The 22633-nt window shown below is 33.3% G+C and overlaps 1 protein-coding gene across 1 annotated transcript in view; it reads left to right on the top strand.

Annotated features, from left to right (window-relative positions):
- SUCO (SUN domain containing ossification factor) overlaps nucleotides 1–22446 on the top strand; it is an 84342-nt gene extending 61896 nt beyond the window's left edge. The window contains exons 16-24 of the mRNA XM_051998943.1: nucleotides 3027–3101; nucleotides 4997–5081; nucleotides 5835–7016; nucleotides 9356–9443; nucleotides 12329–12433; nucleotides 14204–14358; nucleotides 17198–17289; nucleotides 19847–19902; nucleotides 20346–22446. Coding sequence (XP_051854903.1) covers nucleotides 3027–3101; nucleotides 4997–5081; nucleotides 5835–7016; nucleotides 9356–9443; nucleotides 12329–12433; nucleotides 14204–14358; nucleotides 17198–17289; nucleotides 19847–19902; nucleotides 20346–20789 — 2282 coding nt within the window. The 3' untranslated portion in view covers nucleotides 20790–22446. The remainder of the gene's footprint in view (nucleotides 1–3026; nucleotides 3102–4996; nucleotides 5082–5834; nucleotides 7017–9355; nucleotides 9444–12328; nucleotides 12434–14203; nucleotides 14359–17197; nucleotides 17290–19846; nucleotides 19903–20345) is intronic.
- The last annotated feature ends 187 nt before the right edge of the window (nucleotides 22447–22633 follow it).

The following is a 22633-nucleotide window of genomic DNA, read 5'->3' as shown; positions in this document are numbered from 1 at the left end:
ATTAGATCTGATGAAATTACCAAGTGAAATAGGATAGAGAGAGCAAAGAAGAAGGGCCAGGACAAAGCCTTGTGGAATAGCCAAGATTATCAGGCATGACTTGGATAAAGATTCAGTAGAGGAGTTTTTGAACAAGTGATTAAATAGGTAGGATATCAAGTAGGCAGGAAAGAGATCAGTATCCCAGAAACCAAGAGAGAAGAGAATTTCAAGAAGAAAAGATGGTTAACAAGGTCAGAGGTTGCAGAGAGATCAATGAAATGATAAGGATTTTGAGAAAGTCCATTTGATTTGTCAATTAAAATTAATTTTTAACTTTGGAGAGAACAGTTTGGATTGAATGATGAGATTGGAAACCACACTGTAGAAAACTAAAAAAGAGAGAAAGAGGAAAGAAAATGGAGACACTATAGGTGGTCTTCTCAAGGAGTCTAATCATAAAAGGGAGGAACTGATATGGAATAATAACAGAGATCATAGGATAGTTTTTTTGGGTTTTTTTTTAATGGAGGAGACATGGGAATATTGATAACAGAAATAGCCATGACAGATTGGAGCTAAGCAGGAGAGCAAACATGATAAAAGGGCAATATGTCAGAATTGGATCACTTGGCTTAGAGAGGGATTTGCTTTGGCAAGAAGGGCCACCACTTTGTACAAGACAATGTTTCTTGTAACATAGAAGTAAAAGTAGAGAGAGAGATTTATTAGTCAGATGCCTTCTCTCATCAGGACTCTTAATTTTTAAAATTGGCATACAGTGTCTGTGTGTGTGTGTGTGTGTGTGTGTGTGTGTGTGTGTGAGAGAGAGAGAGAGAGAGAATTATTATAGATTGAAAGACTTTGTTTTTATTCAGAAATTAATAAGTGAGGAAAAACTCATAAAATATCATGAAAAGTAAAAAGTGTTCTGTGTTACTCCCACAAGCCAAATCAAGAGAAAAAAAGCAGGACATTCATTCTAGGGTGAATGTCCTCATAGGACACCTAGAAAGTAAAGTATTTTTCACGTGTTATGAATTCAAAGTTGCACATTCAGATTGTTGCTAATTGTCTATAATACAAGGCCTAGTTAACATGCTCATAAGACATTATTTACAGTTAGTCTACTATTTTTCTATATAAATAAATGAAGATATCAAAGAGTTTCACAATTATTCTGAGAACTACTCATATCAACACTTCTAAAAAGTTAGAATTGTCTTATGTTTTTCTCCAGCTGCATTTTTTTTTTTTTTTTAAGTCAAAGATAATAATTTTAAATTAGTCTAACAATATCAAGTACGGAGAGGTCCTTAATACTGAAATGAGATGAGTTCATCTAGCCTCCTAGCCTTTTTATGTATTCCCTTGTACAATACCATTGGAGCTCTGGTTTATCCATTGCAAAAATACGTTGCGGTATGAAACTTGGGTTTGTGAAAGCTATATGCTAATAGTGTTTTGTTAGATTCTGCGATGTTGAAAAAGCTCCAAGTATATTCCCAGAATAGACTTGTGTTCTCTCCAAGAACAAAATACAGAGAAGCTCAGCAGTAGGTTCAAGACTTGCTGATGTATTATTTGGACATGACAAATCATAAAAGAAAGAAAAATTCGGAATAGCCTTCATTAACTTTTGCAGTGGCGGAGGCAGAGTGACAAAATGAGTATTCTAAGAATCACATGGTTTTTAGAATGTTAATAAACAATAAATTAATTGGTAGCAATAGAGCATCCACTCTGGAGTCAAGAGGACCTGAGTTCAAATCTGGTCTCAGACACTTAACACTTGCTAACTGTGTGACCTTAGACAAGTCACTTAATCCCAATTGCCTGACCCCCAACCTACCTACCCAATTAACTGTTAGTACTTTAAGTGAAATCCTAATCCATTAATCCATTGCTTGAGTGGTTTTTCAATAATCAAGTCATACCAATATTGACATTCTCACTATAACTATAACTATAACTAAACTAGAAGACAAAAGATATTTGACTCTAATTGAAACATGATTAAACTAATACAAGTGTTGGCAGAGATAGACTTTATCATTTGTAAAAAAAGTAAGTAAAAATCATTTTATGAAATACTTGATCCTTTTGTATTGCATGGTGAGTATTTGGCAAAAGATCATTGTAAAGATAGGTACACTTTAGGCACCAATGTAAATTGTAAAAGAATGAGAAGATACTGGAAGTTTATGATGATTCCAGTAAGTTCCAGTTAAAATCAATTTTTTTCTTTGTTAGAGGATAAAACAGAGAAGCTGCACGAATTGGAGAAAAGGAAAAAAATATATATATATATATATATATATTGGAAAACATGTTTAGGAATAAGAAACGAGAGGCCCAAGCTAAGCAGCAGCTTAGATATCATATATACTAAAGGAGATAATCTATTTTTCACTGTATGGTAACCATGGAATAAAATAGCAAAGCAAAAAGTACAGAGAGAAAATGATTATAGCAATGAGTTATTCTTGAATCATTTAGTTTTAGCTGATATTAGCTATGCTTATAACTTTGAAGATCACAAAAATCTACACAGATAAGAAAGAGAATGAAAACAAAAATATATAGCATGCAGTTGAAATGTTGAAAATTGGATATTTTCTATTGAAGAATTGAAAATGGATATTAATACATACTTATACATTTCTTTAAGGAGATATAACAAACATAAATGTCACATTCTTTCTCCCCTCTTGGTTTAAAGGAAGATGTTCAGGAGTTTATAGACATAGGTATTACATCAGATGAGAAGTGGGAAACAGTATTTGGAGGAGTTGGAGTCAATCACAGATCCTTGATAATAAAAATACTGGGGTTGGGCATACTATGATCATCTAGTATACACATCTATTGTACATTTGCACCTATGAATGAATAAACTGTCCATTATCAAGTATGCTATTAATTGAGGCTCTATTGGCTAGTTCTTGAATTACATGGAGATTTTTGTTATAAAATTTAAAAAGCTGTTTGAAACAGTGACCCTTCATAAATATTCCATAATTGAGACTAGTTTGTATTCTGTTTAGATGCCATTCTGAATATGGTAAATATTGCTGCAAATATTTTGGGAGCAAAAACTGAAGACCTTGCTGAGGCAGAAGGTATCTATCTACTCATTTAAAAATTTTTTTCACAGGTTGGCTTCTTAAATATTATCTGTTGTCTTGTTCTACTTACCTAGGAAGACCAATCAGAAAAGTAATTCGATTTCAAAAAGAAAAATATATAAATAAGATACTTAAGAATATACTTTTTAGAGGTATTAACTTCTACATTTGTAGCAGGATGCTATTAACAGAAATGCAGTTCATTCCCTTATTAATGGCTCTTCCTTGATTACACAGATGCAGACACATAGCTACATACATGCACAACACATATATTCATTATCTTTCACTTAAATATTCCATTTATTGGAATTGTTCTAATTTATTTGAATAGTCAAGAGAGAGTGATATTGATAATTTTGATTCTTCAATTGTTACTTAAACAGGTTTTCTATCTAGTGACCTACCAAGACAACCAAGTTTAGAAATGAAATAGCTATTATTGTCATCTGTTTAGGGAATCAACCACCCATTTCTCTTAATATTCTTGCCATTTAGAACCCTAGCATCCTTTACAATCTAGCACCATTTTATCTTTTTCAGTATTATTTCAAAATAGATTACTTTACATTATCACACCTGCCTTTTTCCAGTCTATTCTCTAATGTGAGTTCTTCTTCCTCCTTCTTTTTACCTCTTTAGTTGACATCCATCATTAAAACCAATTCAAAAGCTATCATCATACCTTTGAATTCTTCCTTGAACCCTATGGTTAGTGATAGCCTTTTCCTGAAGGTGTCTCACATGGTATTTTATTTTGTAATTCTCTAATATATTTAATTTATCTTATAGCTATTTGTTTTATTCTTCCATCCGTTTATGAAAGCATAAATTCCATGTGGCATGGACTAAATTAAGTGATTGCTTAGCTTTGTGTACTTCCAACCTCCTGATTTTTTCCTAAAATACAAAAAGAGCTATTTAAGGTTTGATATTTAAAACTCCCATGTGGTTATTGTTTTAATGGACCCATGATGAGTAGCTTATAGATAATAATCCTTAGCTGTTACAGGTTGTAGCTTGCCCGTACCTTAATCTTGTGATTTTTTTTGTCTATTTTCCCATAAATCTTTCATATGTGATCTATTAAATATTCTAGAGGTCTGTCTTTCTTTTCTGTGTTTCATAGATAGCAGTGTTTTACTCAGATTGTCTATCTGCTGCTTTTCATCCTGTTAGTTAAAAAAAAAAAAAATCTTTCTTTTCCAAGCTATACATGTTGTTAAAAGACAGATTAAGTCTTTTGCCATTTTCCTTACATTGTCTTTGGTGACCAGCAGCCTATATGTATCCACCATATTACGTCTTTTCGTTACCCTTTACCTTACTCTTCTGTGACATGATCTGTTAATTATTGCTAATGCCACAATTAGTCACAAGTTCATTTCCTTCTTCCCTTAAGTTCTAGGGTAGGATAGAAGACATAGAAGGAAAGTTAGAACAGTATGTGTGTTACCATATTCTTATTATACACTCTTGTCTTTTGCCTTAAAATGAGATTGGGGGTAGAGAGGAAATAGATATGTTGAAAAATAGCACCAGTTAAGTGCTTTACTCAGTTTTTATGATTATCAGTTTTGGGGGAGGTGGGCAGACAGAGAAATATGATTAAATATTTAGGCTTATATGATACTTGTTTTGCATTAAGTACTAGTGAATTCAGTTTGGGGGCGGGGAGTGTAATGCTAAATATCATTAGGGTTTTTGGTTATTGAATTTTTACTTTTGTTAAGACAGCTGATAGTAGAATTATTGGAAGGATAGCATGTTCTACTAATAAGTATTTTAATAAGAAAAGAGTTTTCTCTTAAGGTGCATGTAATATAGCTGAAGATAATATTCTACTTAATTATCTCTCAACATGGATTTGTATATTTCTTTTAAAATAGGAAATAAGAGTGTATCTGAGAACGCCCCGGCCACAACAGCCTCTCAGATGTCAGATTCAGAGCCCAGCCCCATTCCATCACCTGAGTAAGTTACAGTAGTGTGCTAGAATATTGAGCTCAGAAGCAGCAGTGTTAATTTGAGTATTCTTAGCGCTAATATTTTTCCTTACTGCAAATTTTTTTCTGTTGTATAGTTACAATTGTAGGCCAGAGCACTTGTTAAATTGTTCAGTTATAATGAATCTAAATTGATAAATATTTATTAAATGCATTCCATGTTCCTATGATCTTATATATAGGGATATGAGAAAAATAATCTCTGGTAAATTATGATATTTCTAAGGTACTCCAATTAATAAGCAATATGTACTCAGTTGATAAATTTTATGCTACAGATTCCTCTAAGTGTTAAGGAGATCAGAGTTAGAGTATAGTATTCTTTAATTTAATTAATTTTTGTATCATTATTGAAAGTATTTGAGGACTGGGGGTGGTAAGGGAAATAAAAAGGGAGTCATTACAGGCCTCCTTTAGTCAGAGATTATGATTTAGTATGATATCATACTATTCTTAGTCACTTGAAAAATTAGTTACCTAGATTCTTATATATATAAAACTGTTCAGCAGTGATATTCTATTTTGGTCCTTTAATCAATGTCTCCAAATAAAAATAATGTAATAATTTTTTTTTAAAAAGTATTTGAACATTTGAAATATTGAACAAATTTAACACATATTATGTTAAAAGTATTAATAGTTATGCAAATGAGTACTTACTATGTGACTCTCAGATCCTGCAAATCTAAAGGCAATTTGTAATGGAGATGTTTATTCATAGGTTTGTAACTGCTGAAGGTCATTTACCAGATATAGAGCCACCTAACCCTGACTTTCCCAAAGAAGGCCCAATTGTACAATTGGTCCAAGAAGAGGAAGAGGAGCCAAGCCCATCAACTGTCACTCTTCTGGGGAATGATGAGCAAGAAGAGGAATCCCCGGCCTGGTCTGAGCTGGAGACACAAGCGTACTGCAGCGAGCTCACACCGACATGCTGCATATCTAGCTTCTCAGAGTATCTGCTGCGGTGGTGTTCTGTGAGAGTTGCTCTTTCTCGTCAGCGCAGCAGAACAGTGGGAAGCAGAGAGGTGCACTCTCGGGTCCCAGCCCAGACTCCACTATCGCTCTCCCCTGAACCAGTGGAGGCTTTGCTGCCACAGCCTCCGAGTGAGGAACTAGACAGTAAGGGCATGGAGAAAGATATGGAAACTGCTGTGGCACACAACCTAAGTGGTGTTTTTCATGAAGACCTGGTCAATCATACCAGAGATACTATTGAACTAGAGCCCAGCCACCCTCCAGCTGTGTCTCAGTCAGTCCTTTTGGATGCAACTCCAGAAATCAAGTCATCCTCAAAAGCAGAGATTCCTGACCCTATTAAGAATGAAGTAGGACAGACAGTGTCACAGCTCTTTCCTCAAGAAAGCATCATTGAAGTTTATACAGAAACAGAAAAAAAGTCTGAGGGCATTGTGGCGACAGAAAAACATGCTGTGATCCATGAAACAAGTACAGTGGGTGAAGTCAGGGACAGTAGCCTTCGGGATGATTTAAGCTCAATTCCAATGATCTTGAAGCCTTCAGAGTCAGTTCTGCCACCCGAACATATGGCCTCTGTGGCAGATGGTGAAGATGAGGAAGCCAAGGTGACCACCACCACTGACACCTACAAGCCCCTCACACCTCCTGTGGGGGAGCCTTCTCCAGTTTCTGATATGAGAGATGAAGAACAAGCAGCCGAAGATGTGCTTCTAGCTATCCCTGTGCATGGTGGGTTGCAGAGGACAGCTCCTGATTTTTATGCTGAATTGCAAAATTCAACAGACCTAGGGTATGCTAATGGAAATCTTGTGCATGGATCAAACCAGAAGGAATCAGTCTTCATGAGACTTAACAACCGCATTAAAGCCCTAGAGGTCAACATGTCCCTTAGTGGCCGATACCTAGAGGAACTTAGCCAAAGGTAAGATTGTCATAGATGGATTAATGGTGTCAGTTGTACCTGAAAGGTAAGGAATAGGATATTCTTAGGATATTCAAGAAAGAAATGTTATAGGTCAGAATTGAATGAATTCTTTATTATAATGGTATCTGTCAGTATTTACCTAGAGAGTTTAAATACATACACATATACTTTCCTTCATTTTCTTTGTGTGGTGTGTGTGTGTGTGTGTGTGTGTGTGTGTGTGTGTATCTTTGTCTCTCTCTCTTTCTCTAAATAATAGATGAAAATGAAGTAATATCCTTTTATTTCTTGGTAAGTTTTAATTGTGGAACTTCAACCACAGCTGATTAATATTATGAAAGTTAAGCTTATTTGAGGGTGTCAAGTTTGAATTGTTTTACTTCCTCTCTTGTCTTAAAGTAGTCCAACTTTGGACTACTTTATTGCATGAGGAGCAAGAAGGAAAAGTAAATTACTGCTTAAGCTCAGATTTGCTATTGATTTTTCACTGGGGAAGGCTGAAGTGAGATTTTAGGTTATTTGTGAATAATTGAATCCTTGATATCAAACTATCCTAAGCTGCCTCCTATGGATATTTTGCAAGAATTTTATGATTTTAATCTCAATTTTATCTTGGCATTCGAAATCATAATTAAGCCATTTATTGACCATTTGAAAGAATTTTAATATGAAGATAAATGAGTTAATTCTCTATTTTTGGTAAACACTAGATAACCAGATTATAAGGGGGATACTTAGCTTTTAAAAATTTATCTTTTTTTTATTTTTAAACATCACCTGAATTTCCCTTCTTAACCTGAGAAGAAAAGAGAAGAAAAAAAGTTGATGAAAATCAGTCATTAGATCAGAAATGCCAGATATTAATGTGAAAGAGATAACCTTTTTGATGTCTCTTCTTTGGGGACAGACTTGTTCATGGATAACACACTGAAGACCTAAGTTATCCTGCCTCATACACTTACTAATTGTAGTAAACTTAAGTAGATTACATGATTGCTCTTAGCCTCACATTCCTCATCTATAAAATATGGATAATATTTTTATTATATTACATATTTTTATATATTATAGTACTGTTCATTATATGATTTTTCCCAATCATGGGAAAAGAGCAAATTTAGCACTCTCACCTTTCTTTGGAAAGACAGAGAAATATGAGTTCAGAATTGTTATCTACTTGTTAAATGTATATGAATTATTGTCTTTTTATTTATAAAGAAAAACTCACAAGATAGGGGCTGAGTATATAAAGAAATAATTGTTGATATAAAAGCAAATAACATTAAGAAAACATAACCTCCTATGTACATGGCATCGTTAACATGGGATTCAATGCAAAGCTGAATGCTAATTTTTAAATAATTATGAATGTGCTGTATTCCTTCACCACCTCTCTCCCCACTATTGTTCTTTTTAAATTTGTGTGGCCAGACATCTGCATCCAGAGAGAGAACTATGGAGACTATTTTCACCATTTTTTGTTTATTTTTTCTTTCTATGGTTTTTTCCTTTTGTTTTGGATTTTTCTTTCACAGCATGATTAATAAGGAGAAATGTGTTTAAAATGATTGTGTATGTATAACTATATCAGATTGCTTCCTATGTTAGGTAGGAGGGAGATTAGGCAGGGAGGAAGAAAAAAATAAATATTGAAAACTATCTTTACATGTAATTAGGAAAATAAAATGCCATTGAGGGGAAAAAAAAATGTGGCCAGAGCACCTAACATACAGAATTCTTGATACATACTTTTTGACAGATACATGAAAATTCAGTTTTGGATATGACTAACATTCCTTCTTCCCATATTTGAAAAGATAATTTCTGACCAAAATTATCACATAAGACTTTGTGCTGTGGGTAATACTAGAATTGGGCCATTGAAGAAGGGAAGGATTTTCAGTAGATCAAGAAAAAGAAAAATTATATTGAGTGAGACCCCAGTAATCACTTCTTCCCATTTTTTACCTGTTTCCTTATGAGTTTCAAAATCTCTTTTCCTTGTCTCTCATTACCTGTCCAGCATACCCTACAAATAAATCTTAGACAAAACAAAATTGTAGACCACTAAGGAATATAATGTTTAGACCACTAAGGAATATGATGTTATTATCATCACTAAATATATCAGTAGGTCCCCCAGGACCATTTTTCTTTATATTTGTAAGTAGTTCTATAAATTATCAATTAGTGAAAACAAAGAATATCATTGATGGAGAAAATCAATGAAGGAGTTGAAACGCAAGAATAAAATTCTCCAAAGTAGAGGTTTTGTTGTAATAATAAGTAAATTAGAAGAAAATGGAAAATAACTTAAAAGTGTATTCATTTCACAGGTATCGAAAACAGATGGAAGAAATGCAAAAGGCCTTCAATAAAACTATAATAAAACTTCAAAACACTTCTCGAATAGCAGAGGAACAGGTAAATAGTCTTTCTAGCCACTATACTTTTTAAAAATAAGCTTCTCCAAGTAATCATTAGGGTATTATATTTTCTGCTAGTTTAAGGCTTCTATTTTATGTTGGTGTATTTTGTTGTTATTGGTAAACTGTATGTAGCTGTAAGCATTAAGAATTTCCTTCAATGTAGTATCTTCATAATCTTGATCAAGAGCATTTGAATACTGATGATGACTAAAAATAATTGGTTTGGGTCTTTTTAATTATTATACTTTTTTAAAATTAAAATTTTCAATTTGCTATCTTAGAATACAGCAAAATGAGAGAACAAAATTTTATTTGGGAAAATATAGAGAATAATGGTGCAAATGAATTTTGTCAGTATATTTGGTGATTAGCAAAGCTAATTGAAATTTTTGAAGGGAATGCTGCTTATTATACCACTACATTAAGTTCTTTATAACACTGGCATGTTACTTTTGGAAGTTAGTGACTTCTGGATGCTAAAATTTTTCCCTGACCCTAATCCAAAGAGAATAGTTAAATTTAGTAAAAGACAGTGATCTTTTCCCCTCTTAGAGGTAGGAATACTTTGAAAATTTGATATAATCATAAAATTTCCTCCCCCTCCCAATTACTGGATACCACTAATGGTATTTAATAAACTTGATGCGGTTTTTTAGTCTCAATTTTAATTAAAAATGGAGTAAACTGGTAAAAAAAAATATTTCACTTAAACCAGATAAGAAAGTGTAGAGTTATATATATATAAACCTGTTCTGACTATTATAAGCATCTGTAGAACAGGGTTCTTAACCTTAAACATTTCTAAGTTCAATTTAACGTGTCATTAAATTCCTATTAAGTTCTAGGCACAGGAGACATAAAAATTAGACATTCTTTCACATATTACAAGTTGAACACTTGGGTTAATACTTTAAGAACTATGGGATTCACCTGGATTCATTCAAGTCTTTGAGATTTTTGTGTTTCACTAAAAATACAAATACAAATGAGAAGAGGGATCAAAGAGGCAAGTTCAAGGTGGAGATGAGAGGTGATCAGGGCTGCTGCTGGCAGAGTGAGCCCTTTCATTCTCTGAAACTGAAACAAAGGAGAGAACAAGAAATGATATCCCGGTTATTTGAAATGTAAAGTTGGAGAGGAGAGGAAGTTCATGACTCATGGCCTCTTTTTTTTTTTTTCTCCCCCCAGTTAAATATAAGGCAAGGTCTGCTGAGAAGGAATGGGAAGGGAGGGTATTTAGATAGTTCAAGAGAAGAGGTTTGGAACAGATTTTGTAGAGAATCAGAGGAAGAGGAAAAGGAATTGTCATGAGAGATCAAAAGATCAAATAGAGTTGAAAGGGACCTTACAATGTTATCAAGCGTAGCCCCCTCTCTTTACAGGTAAGGAAACAGGGGCAGAAAGAATGTGATAGTGACACAAAATAGCTAATAATTACAAATTAAGATTTGAACCCAGATCTTGCTAACTCCAGATTCTCTAGCCATTACACCCTGCTGCCTAGTTGAATTTGGAAAATACAAGAACAAGAAATAAGTGTGAATTTTAATAAAGGCTATTAAATTTTATTTTAAACAAATACATTTAAAGAATTTAAAATTTACCAGATTTAATTTAGTTTGATGAATGGATAAAATATTGCAAATTTAAATCAATTGATATTTTAAAAAAAATTTTAATTTTTAAAATACATAGACAGTTTTCAACATTAACCTTAGCAAAATCTTGCATTCCAAATTTTTCTCCTTCCTTTTCCCCCACTCCCCTCACTTCAACAGCAAATAATCCATTGTAGGTAAAAACCTGTGTAATTCTTCTAACCATATTTTCCGCATTTATCATACTGCACAGGAAAAATCAGGTCAAAAAGGGGAAAAAAATGAAAGGAGATAAAAAGTAAGCAAACAACAACAAAAAAGGTGAAAATATTATGTTGTGATTCAAAATTCAATCCCCCATAGTCCTCTTTCTAAATACAAATGGCTCTCTTTCCATCACAAGTCTATTGGAATTGGCCTGAATCAGCTCATTATTGAAAAAATCCAAGTCCATCACATTGATCATCACATAATCTTCTTATTACTGTGTACAATGTTCTCTTGGTCCTACTCATTTCACTTAGCATCAGTTCATATAAATCTCTCCAGTCTTTTTTGAAATTATCCTGCTGATTGATTGGTATGGAACAATATTATTCCAGTAACATTCATACCATAACTTATTCAGCCATTCCTCAACTGATGGCATCCACCCAATTTCCAGTTCTTTGCCACTATAAAAAGGGTTGCTATACTATATTTTGCACATGTGGGTCCTTTCCCCATTTTTATGATTTCTTTGGGATCCAGACCCAGTAGAAACACTGCTGAATCAAAGGGTAGGTACAGTTTGATAACCTTTTGTGCATAATTCCAAATTGCTCTCCAGAATAGTTGGATTCATGACTCCAACAGCAATGTATGAGTGTCCCAGTTTTCCTACATCCCCTCAAACATTTAATCATTATTTTTTCTTGTCATCTTAGTCAATCTGAGAAGTGTGTAATGGTACCTCAGAATTGTCTTACCTCTAATCAGTAGTGATTTAGAGCATTTTTTCATATGACTAGAAATGGTTTGAATTTCTTCATCTGAAAATTGTTTATAACCTTTGACCAGTTACAATTGATAAATTTTAAAAAAAAATAAATTATCTTCCTAGAGTATATGTTTCCTTGTATCTTTGGGGTTATTGTTATTTTATAGCCACAATTCTTTAATTCACAATGCACAAAATGATTTCTAATACTTGTTAAGTTTTTAATTTTACATATCATATTCATATACCAGTTGTATTCCCACAAATTTAACTCAAAACAAAAATGTCCATTCCTTTTAACAGGATCAGCGGCAAACTGAAGCTATCCAGTTGCTGCAGGCACAGCTAACCAACATGACACAGCTAGTTTCTAATTTATCCACAACAGTAGCAGAATTAAAACGTGAGGTAATTATTAATATGGTGAGACAATTCATGCTGAAAATTGTTGTAAAGATGAAAGTCAAAGAATTGGAGAACTTTTTTTTAGAAATCAGTTACCTGATGGGTAACATAATAGTATCATAAGCCTGGATAGATGGTATTTTAAAATTTTGAACGTTCTTTTTTAACTTTTTCATGTTTTCATAATCCAAATCTTAGCAAATATTTAGCTAACAAGCTTTTATAATTTGTGTTAACTTCAAATGAACCTTTAAATTTAATATCACTACTACATTTGGTTTCCAAAATAAAGGATATTTCGTTTCTTTAACTTGACATGTCCCCAAATAATTCTAGGCAACTCCAAAACAAACTAATCCCCCCCCCCCCTTTTTTTTTTATTTGTCAATCTACTTATTCACTGTTCAACCTGAATTCAGTTGCGTTATCAACTAAAATCTCCTTCACCCTGAGTTGTGACTAACCAGGGCTCCTCTGTGTTCCCCATCTTGTCTTGTGTCCTTGGATTGTTGTGCATTTCATACATGCTGCCTGTCCCATGATGAACCAGCTTGAGTCCCATCCTCTTCAAAACTTCCTCCTCCTTTTCCCTACACCCAGACCTCCCCTTATTCCCCCCAGCCCTGGGGAGAAAAAAAAAAAAAAAAAGAATGCTCCTTCCACAAAGCCCAGCAGATCTTTTCTAGCTCTTCCCTCAGTCCTTATCAGGCAGCAAGCTGTTGCTTCATTTTTGTATTCCTGGGGTCTTTTACCTAAGCACCTTGTACTTAGGCTATAAATAATTTTTTTAATTAATAAAATACTTCCTCTTCTCTTTCCCCTGCTCCCCCTGCCAAAAGCAACACCAAAACACCCCAGTTCTGTGAGGTGCTGCACTATTAGCACACTAATGTGGATCCCAGCATAACAGAGTGGCCTGAGCACTGTGAGGTTGAGTGACTTGTTGAGATCACAGAGGCAGGACTCAAACCTAGCCCCTTGACTCAGAGGCCAGTTTTACATCCATTAACCATGCCACCTCCCTTTCTTTCTTTTTTTTTTTTTTTGTTGTTGTTGTTTAAAGAACATGTTACTTTTACTGAAAAATAAATTTCAGTGAAACATAATTTATCACTTAACTGTTGGTCACAATTCTAAACACTGCTCAAGAACTAATACAGTGTTTTTCTGATGTAGTACATTGTGCTACACACAGGGATCTGGAAAGACTTGAGTTTAAGTTCTCTCTCCATCCAAAAGCAGTCATTTTATCTCTTAAGATCCTCCTCTTCTCTTTAGAATGGGGATGGTAGTATTAGCACTTATCTCAGAGGGGATCTATAAACCTTAGAGGAAGTAGTATCAATGCAAAATGATTTGTAAACTAGGAGATTATAACTATTTAAATAAATATGTGTATGTGTATTATACATATACTATATATCAATATAGCCATATCTATATCTATATATTTTACAACTAGACCACATTGTCAGTACTTAGATATTTAACATCTGAGAACTACAAGTATGTAATATTTTAAGTAATCTTACCAGTTCTTTTTAAATGTTTCAGTTCAGTTAAGTGCTGAGATACTAAATGAATATTATGGAAAGAGAAGTGCTTGCCCTTCATCTTTAAATATTTGTTCTGTTCCCCAAGTAGACTATCTGTGTGTGTATGTAAATGTACTTGTGCATGTGTGTAGACACACACACACACACACACACACTTTTTTTTTCCCTCTAGTGTGACTGATTTATAAAATATATTTTATTACTTACCCTTCTCCAGGTTTCAGATCGACAAAGCTATCTTGTGATTTCTTTGGTTTTGTGTGTCATCTTGGGACTAATGCTTTGTATGCAGCGGTGTAGGAATACTTCTCAATTTGATGGAGATTATATTTCAAAGCTTCCTAAAAATAATCATTATCCCAGTCCTAAAAGGTATAGTGGCTTTATGTCTCATTTTGTTTTTATTTTGCACTGTTTCACTTTGGCTCTAGTAATATGCATAAAGAAGACAGACACTAGCCTTAGAATCAATAATTCCTAGGTTCAGATCCTGGCTCATAGACACTTAATAACTTTGTGGTGAAAAGGCAAGACATAGAACTTCTAGTGGGTTTCAGTTTTCTCTATCTTAACAATATTCTAATTTTGTTTCTAATATGAACTGAATGACTTGTTTGAAGTTACTTTTTTTTTTAGGAGAGGGTTCCCTATTAAGTATTCCTATTTCTTCCCTATTTACTATTCAAATGAAATTGAAGGGGGAAAATGGTATTCCAAATCCTTTTTGAAGTCCTGTAAATTCAGTTGTCCTATTCTCAATGTCAGCACTTTTAGATAGCCTTGTACTTGGCTACCTTAGTTTTGATTCTGCATCCTCTGCTTGATTAGAGCACTTTTTCAGTCATCTATGTATATATAACAATTGAATACATGAACAAATTGAATTGACCAATACTGACTTTAACCTGTGCCTGCCTCAATTTCCTTATTCTCAAAATGGAAATAATAATACCTACTTTCCAGGGTGGTTGTGAGAATAAAGTGAGATAATATTTGTAAAGTACTTTAAAAATCTTACAATCTTATATAAATGCCATCTATCTTTTATCATTGTAATTGTTGTTTTTTCACAATCCCAGCCACTCTGGTATTGGAAGAGAAATCAGATTGTTTCTCTTCCTTCACTTAATAATTTTTCTTCTTTTTAAGTCCTTGAAATTTAAATTTTTCACCTAATAAAAATTATATAGCTATAACAAAGTGATCTCCAGGTTTTCTTTTTCTTTTTTTAAGGAATTCAGGATCTGGTTCATTACCTTACTCTCATATCCTACCCTTATACTGGGAGATTTTAAGATTTATACAGATGCCCCTTAAATTCCTTAATCTCGTATTTTCTCTACCTCAGTCCCTGAAGTACATTAGTTGTTTCCATGATCCATAAGTGTTTGACTTCTCTGATTAGAAATTCTGACAGTTCTGTTTGACCATAAACTTTTATAAATCCATTTATACCTGTGCTTTGCTTCTATCATACCTATTTATCATCATCAAAGAGATTTCCATTGCCTCCACCCCTTAGTTCTTTTTCAGATAATTACCCCTGCTCCAATTTCAATTTCATCCCATTCCAGTCTCTAATTTCAAACCAGTAGTTAGTCATTTCAATTCTTAACTGCCTCTGCTTTTGAGTTCCTTGCTGTATTGTCATCCTCATCCTCTTTACAAACATCAGTCTTGAGTTATTTTCACCATCTACCTCCTCTACTTAGAGCTGCTGAACAAAACTCTGAAGGAAATACCACAAATATACTACAAGAATACTTTACAGCATTATTTTATTTGTAACAAAGTTACAAATGTTATATAATCTCACTGGGACCTTTACTGAAAGACTATCTTTTATTCCTCCCTAATTGATTCCCTAGATCATTACCTTTCTCTCTTTGTGTGTGTGTCTCTCTCTCTCTGTCTCCTAAAATATTGTATCAGATGATTTTTTTTTCTTGGTCTATCTACAGTCTTTGCTATTCTCTCCTCTTAGATAATTTTTAATTTCTGTATTTCATCACACTCCCTTTTTCTAGTTGGTCTCCTAATTTAGCTCCTTCTCTGATAGTCTTTGCTGGCTCTTTGCAGGCTCACTGTCTTCATTCCACTCCCCAATTCCAATGTTCCCAATAGTACAGTCCTGGACCTTCTTAGGAGAAAAGAAAATTCTCTTTTAATACCTTTATCATCTCCCATGAATTTAAATATTAAGTTAAATTTAAATATTTTATCTGAATGGATGACTTCCATATTTCTATGTTCATTCTCCCTCAAGCTTCGATCTTGGCCCACAAATTGCCTTTTTCGAGATTAGATGTCCTGCTGATATTTTAAACTTGAGGTGTCTGAAATTGAATTTGTCATCTTCCTCACAGAAAGTCTACTCTTCTAGATTCCTTATTCTATCTACACATTGCCATCCTCACAGGGTCTCACATTTGTAACCTGAACTCTCCTTACTCTGCCTCATTGAGCATATGACGAACCACCAAATATTGGCATTTTCACCTTACAGCATTTCTAATATCCAATCTTTTCTCTCTATTAACACAATTATCCCCTTTATTTGGACCCTCATCATCTCTTTTGTAGGTTATCACAACTGTTTCCACCCTTGGTCTTCCTGATTTGTCTTACTAATACATTCCATACTTATATAACACACACTTTGTTTTTCACTCATGACAGTTCATCTCCCATCTTCTTTCCAGGGGACCATACTTCATTCCTTGGATTTCACTCCCTTCTTAACATCTGCTTCAGAGTCCCTCTCTTTCTTTAAAATGGAACTCAGGCAGTCTTCTGCATAAAAACTTTTTTGATTTTCCCCCACCTACTGTCTCCCAAACTATTACTCTGTGTTGTGCATGCAAATAGAACTATATTTATACTATTTATATTTTTGTATGTGCTTGTCTCCCTTAATAGAATATGTTAATTGTAAGAAGGGATTATTTTATTTTTTGTGCTTAAATCCCTAGCACAGAGGACAGTGTTAGGCACATTGTAAGTGCTTATGGATTGATCAATTTTTAAAAGAGTTAATCAAGGAAAAGCTAATTAGATACATTTTTTAAAAACTTTAATGTATTCTGTTCATGTGACATTATCTTCATGTAATTTCTGTAGAGTTTTTATTAACTACTATTTAGTTCAAATATTTCCGAGGATTATTTGTGATTTTCTTTTGTACATACTAATGATTTTTAAAACTCTTTAGGTGTTTCTCCTCTTATGATGATTTGAATTTAAAAAGAAGAACCTCATGTCCCCTTATCAGATCTAAATCTCTTCAATTAACTGGCAAAGAAGGTAGGCTTTGTATAAATAAGTTTGTATGTGTGTGGTAAATAGAAAAGTTTTATATAAATACATTACTGACGTGGTAAAATAATTATTTCTAAAATAAAAAGAAAATTAAGATTGTTAGACATTAAATTTGTTTCTAATTATGTTATATCACTTCCATATTATTTTTACAGCTTAGTTTTTACCTTCCTTGATTCTTGTCCTATGTCTAGAGATTGCATCAAGTTTACTGTTTCACCAGTAGGGGTCCTCTTTTAGCAGCTTTTCACATGTACTTCATTATAGATGGGCAAGTTTAAGATTTCATTAAATGCAATTTTGTTGTTTTTTTTCCAATACAAGTGGTATTTTATTTTTTCCAATTACATATTAAAAATACAAAGACTAAATATTCCTGAAATATACCTAAATTATATTATAAATTTAATTTAATATAATCAGATATGCCTGCAATATACCTAAATATGCCTAGGTTCTAGTTGTGTCTCTCATTTAACTGGCCAACTGATATTGACCAAGCCATTTAACCTACTGGAGCCTCATATTTTCCTCATTTATAAATTTATTGGGCTAAACTACATCATTTCAGTGATTCCTTCCAATCCTAAAGTCTGTTATTTGTCTGTTATTTGTGTGATATCACAAATCTAAGTGAGTCCCATACCTTTTCATTGCTGCTTTTCACGTCCTTAAGATTATATAAGAAAATGGTAATTAGTTATAGTCATGTTCCAAATCCATCCTCTTAGCATGTGCACATAGCTTAGGTAATACCCAACTAAAGTAACTTTTGCCAGATCATAAAATATAATTTCCTTTAGTAAAAAAAATCTGAGAGAATGGACATTTATGCTGTATCTTCTTTGTTTAATATTTGTGGTTATTTTTAATAAAGTCTAAGTAGTAATTTAGCAAATGTCTACTTTTTTATAATAAATAGAGCAGTTTCTTTCTTTTCTTCAGCTTCCAGAGCAGAGAGTCAAAAGGGATTTCATTAAGTCAGGAGTCTACTGGGCAATCTTCAGACTGAGAAACAACAGGGCAAAAGTCAGTCTTAGGATAGAATTTAATTTTTGTATTTGTATTTAGATGTATGTAATGGCTTAGTTACGCTCCACAGAACATGTGGAGAAATTTAATATTACTTTAAGGTTTTTTGTGATTCTGTAAAAAAATAACATTTGCCAAAATAGAAGTAAAATTAATATCTTTTCTAGGCTTAAAACAATTAAAGATTTCTTTTTTAATTTTACTAAGCTGAACATATAATTAAGTATGGGATAATCTTTGTTTTGTGTATTTTTGGTACCTTCTTGCAGATCACAATAGATACCTTATGAATGTTAAAACCTTCCTGCTTGCCCATCTGAACTTAGAAATTGGCCTTGTTTTGCTTTAATTTCAGAAGCAAGTAGGAAAAAATGAAATTTATTCACCTTTATAGTGATATATGGCAAATGATAATATAAACTGGAGGATTGTGCTTGCAACAAAAAGTCATATCTGCTTTTTAGACCCAATGTGGATGGGATGGGAATGATAAACTTTTTCCAAAGTTTGAATTATTCTGAAACTATTGTATGGAAGTTATAGGGAAGAAAGAATAAATGTGAGTGTAAAGTAAAACTTCCAAAGTATGTGGCACAAGCCATCTAGATGGCACAGCAAATAGAATATTGAATTTGGAGTCAAGAAGGCATAAGTTCAAATTCTGCCTCATACACTTACTATAAGACCATAGACAAATCACTTAACTTCTGTTTGCTTCAGTTTCCTTATCTGTACAACAGAATATATTAGTAACCACTTTCCAGTGTTGTTGTGAAAATAAAATGAAACCATATTATTTAAAGCACTGTAAAGTTAAAAGCACCAGCATTAGTTTTATAGTAATTATCATTGTTGTTATTATCAAGCAGAAACTAGAAAACCTGATAGGATGTTTGAAGGGGATTCCTAAATTAGTTGGGAACCTTGGACCTTTAAATTTCCTTCAAATTGTACATGTTTAACATATATTAGATTACTTGCTATCCAGGGGAGGGAGAGTGGAGGGAAAGGAAGGAAAAAAAAATTAGAACACAAGATTTTGTAAGAGTAAATGTTGAAAATTATCCATGTATTTATTTTGAAAATAAAAAGTTTTAATTTGGGGGAAAAAAAGTTTAACTTCCAAACTTTTAGTTGTGAACATGGCAAGTTTTCATAGAAAAGTGACTTTGAGCAATGTCTTTGACTCTCAAAACCTGAATAAGATGGTGTACTTTCAGTGCTTCCTTGTATCACAATATTTGTGCATATTGAGCCTCACATTTTGAAAAATGCCTTGATTGAATTGGAAGCCTTATTTGAAGCTTTTCTTTAGTAATTGTGTGTTTTTGTGTGTGTTTATGTTAACAGCTTTTTATATTATTACAAATATTTATTTTTAACTATAATTTAATTGCTAAAGATCTTAATAGATCAGAGTTAACCTTACTATAATTCTAGTTGTACAAGATTAGATTAATTGCAACTCAGTTGACTTATATTTATTTATGCCATTTTTTTCTTTGTGTAGTAGACCCAGATGATTTATACATCGTGGAACCACTCAAGTTCTCACCAGAAAAAAAGGTAATTTTGCATTTATGCAGTGCATTTGGGGTATTATAAGGTGGTAGATAAGATTTAAAGTCAGTGTGTTCTTAGTTTTATAGGTAGATTATTTTAATATTATTAGTGTGGTTACCTTAATCTTAATTAATAGTAGTTATCTTTGTCAGAGGTAGCAACGTATTTAAAAATCTGTTGTTTTCACAAGATTAAGTGTTCAAACAAAAGCTCAGAAGAAGTTAAAGTTCAGTTGACTTTTGTTCAACAAAGTTCAGAAGATTATTAATCATAGTTAAAAGTATGTACATATTTTTACTTTTCTAATTGTTTATTATTTATTGAATCCTTGTTATGTGCTAGACACTCAAAGATGACACTTATTCTACAGTGATTCACTTCTTCCTGATAAGTAACTGCCTAATTTTTGAAATTCTAATCTCAGATTTCTTGTGTGTTTGTTATAGAAGAAACGCTGCAAATATAAAACTGAAAAAATTGAGACTGTTAAACCAGCTGATACATCACATCCTATAGCCAATGGAGACATTAAAGCAAAGAAGCCCTTTACGAACCAGAGAGATTTCTCTAATATGGGAGAGGTTTATCACTCTTCTTATAAGGGTCCTCCATCTGAAGGAAGCTCAGAAACCTCCTCACAATCTGAGGAATCCTATTTCTGTGGCATTTCAGCTTGCACAAGTTTGTGTAATGGACAGACTCAAAAAACAAAAACTGAGAAGAGGGCTTTAAAACGAAGGCGATCGAGAGTTCAAGATCAAGGAAAGTTGATAAAAACTCTAATTCAGACTAAGTCAGGTTCAATGCCAAGCCTGCATGACTTCATCAAAGGAAACAAGGAGATCACGGTGGGAACATTTGGTGTCACAGCAGTTTCAGGACACATCTAAAAACTTGCTGAATTTTTCATACTGGAGACTTTTGTTGTTCACTGAAGAAGTCTGTGGTATTTGAAGGGGTTGGGGGGCGGGTTAGGGAGGCATTAAAAACTAATGGGAAAAGTATTCAGAAATTATGATTTCTGCCTTTTTAAGTAGATGGGATTGTGTCAATCTTGGTTAATGAGCTGCAGTTTTACAAGGCTGATCACTTCCTACCTGGACAATGGGAGACATTTTATAAAGATGTTTTTTCATAGATTAATTTCTGGGGCAAAGGTAATTTGGAAACCCAGTTCCCTGGGTAGAATAGGAATGAAAGCCTAATGCTCTTCCTTCAACTTTGTTCCTATTTCTTGCACCTTCCCATATTTATGTGCCTTGTGTCTATTTATAACGCCACTGGAAGATGAGAGAGAAAGAGAAACTTGTTTCTATCATCTGATTTCTTTGGTAACATAAGCTTTTTTGAAGCTGTAAACACTACATTGCTCTACAAGTGGCTTGTGCCTGAAGCTCAGCCTGTACATGTATATCAGGCAGTGAGGATCAGATATGACTTGCCTAGAATTCCTCTTGTGTAGCAAACTCACCCAGAAATATAAAAGATTTGCAGGGCTAGAAAGTCTGTCCTCTAAGGGGGATTGTGATGCTGTTAATGGTGTTTTCATCTTCTTGATTTAGAATGAATTCATTTATCCTTGGGAATTGAATGATATAAACATAAAGTGGACCACCTAGGACCTTGCAGATGACCATTATTCCCAAACTTAACTTTTTTTTTTTTTATAAATTCACCTTAAGTGTGTATATAACTACCATTGTGGGTACTTATTGGCTACACTTGAATTCTGATTATTCACCATTAATACCAATCCTTTGAAACATACAAAATTTGGAGAAGTAGATTTGGCAAAGGAAAAGACCAAACTTATGACTGGTAATAGTGTAAAATTATATTATCGGTGCAGAGTCCAAATATAAACAGTCATGCCAGTTAGTTTGCCAAACCTGGTCTATTTAAATGGTCAAGTCTGAATGAAAGATTCCATAATGTATTTGCTTTAGGATTGGTTACAAATGTGCAGGGCGGGATGTTTGGATGTGTGTGGTTTTTGTCTGTTTTCATACTTTGTCTTTTTTTTAAATTTTGGCAGCGATTGTATACTTGGATTACAATTATTCCATGGGGGTATGAATGTGCAATGGTGAGTGAAATTGGAGAAAGCATTTTCTTTCTATATTGAGGTCTAACAGCTTCACATTCTTTGTAAGGCTGTTATAACTTATTGAGCACTTTTAGTAATATCCTTTTTTAAAACCTATCTGATGCCTTTTCTAGGTATTGTATGTAATGTGACTTATTTAAAACCTTTTTTTTTTTTTTTTTTTTTTTTTGCTGCTTTCATGTTAGTTTACCAATACGTTTTGGGTGATGTAATTTTTGTTGGTCAGTCTGCACATTTAGCCATTCAGAGCAAGAGGGCCTGAGTTTTACAATAATTAGAATGAATTAAGGTCCAAAGTAAGAATGAGGTAGGGGTGGGAAAATAATATCATCTGAGTGCAGCATTCAACATGTTGAAAAGAAGACTTATGTAACTACAGAGCTGTAGTGCCATTAGAAACTGTGAATTTCCAAATAAATCTGAACACTTGTCTTTATTAATTTAATGGCTTTTCTTCTTTTTATTAAGAGACACTCATAAATTCATTATTGATGTCTGTAACCTTTTTTTTTTTTAAGTTATATACTCCCAACATTCATTCTGCTAGACATTTATATGAATTGTACATAAATGCTTGGTGCTAATCTGACTTAATAACAATTTCAAATTTTCTATTATTAAGCTAAT

The sequence above is a fragment of the Antechinus flavipes genome, chromosome 4 (assembly GCF_016432865.1).
Source record: "Antechinus flavipes isolate AdamAnt ecotype Samford, QLD, Australia chromosome 4, AdamAnt_v2, whole genome shotgun sequence".
NCBI classification, from domain to species: Eukaryota; Metazoa; Chordata; class Mammalia; order Dasyuromorphia; family Dasyuridae; genus Antechinus; species Antechinus flavipes.
Note: the sequence above shows the minus strand (reverse complement) of the source record. Positions and strands in the feature narration are given on the sequence as shown.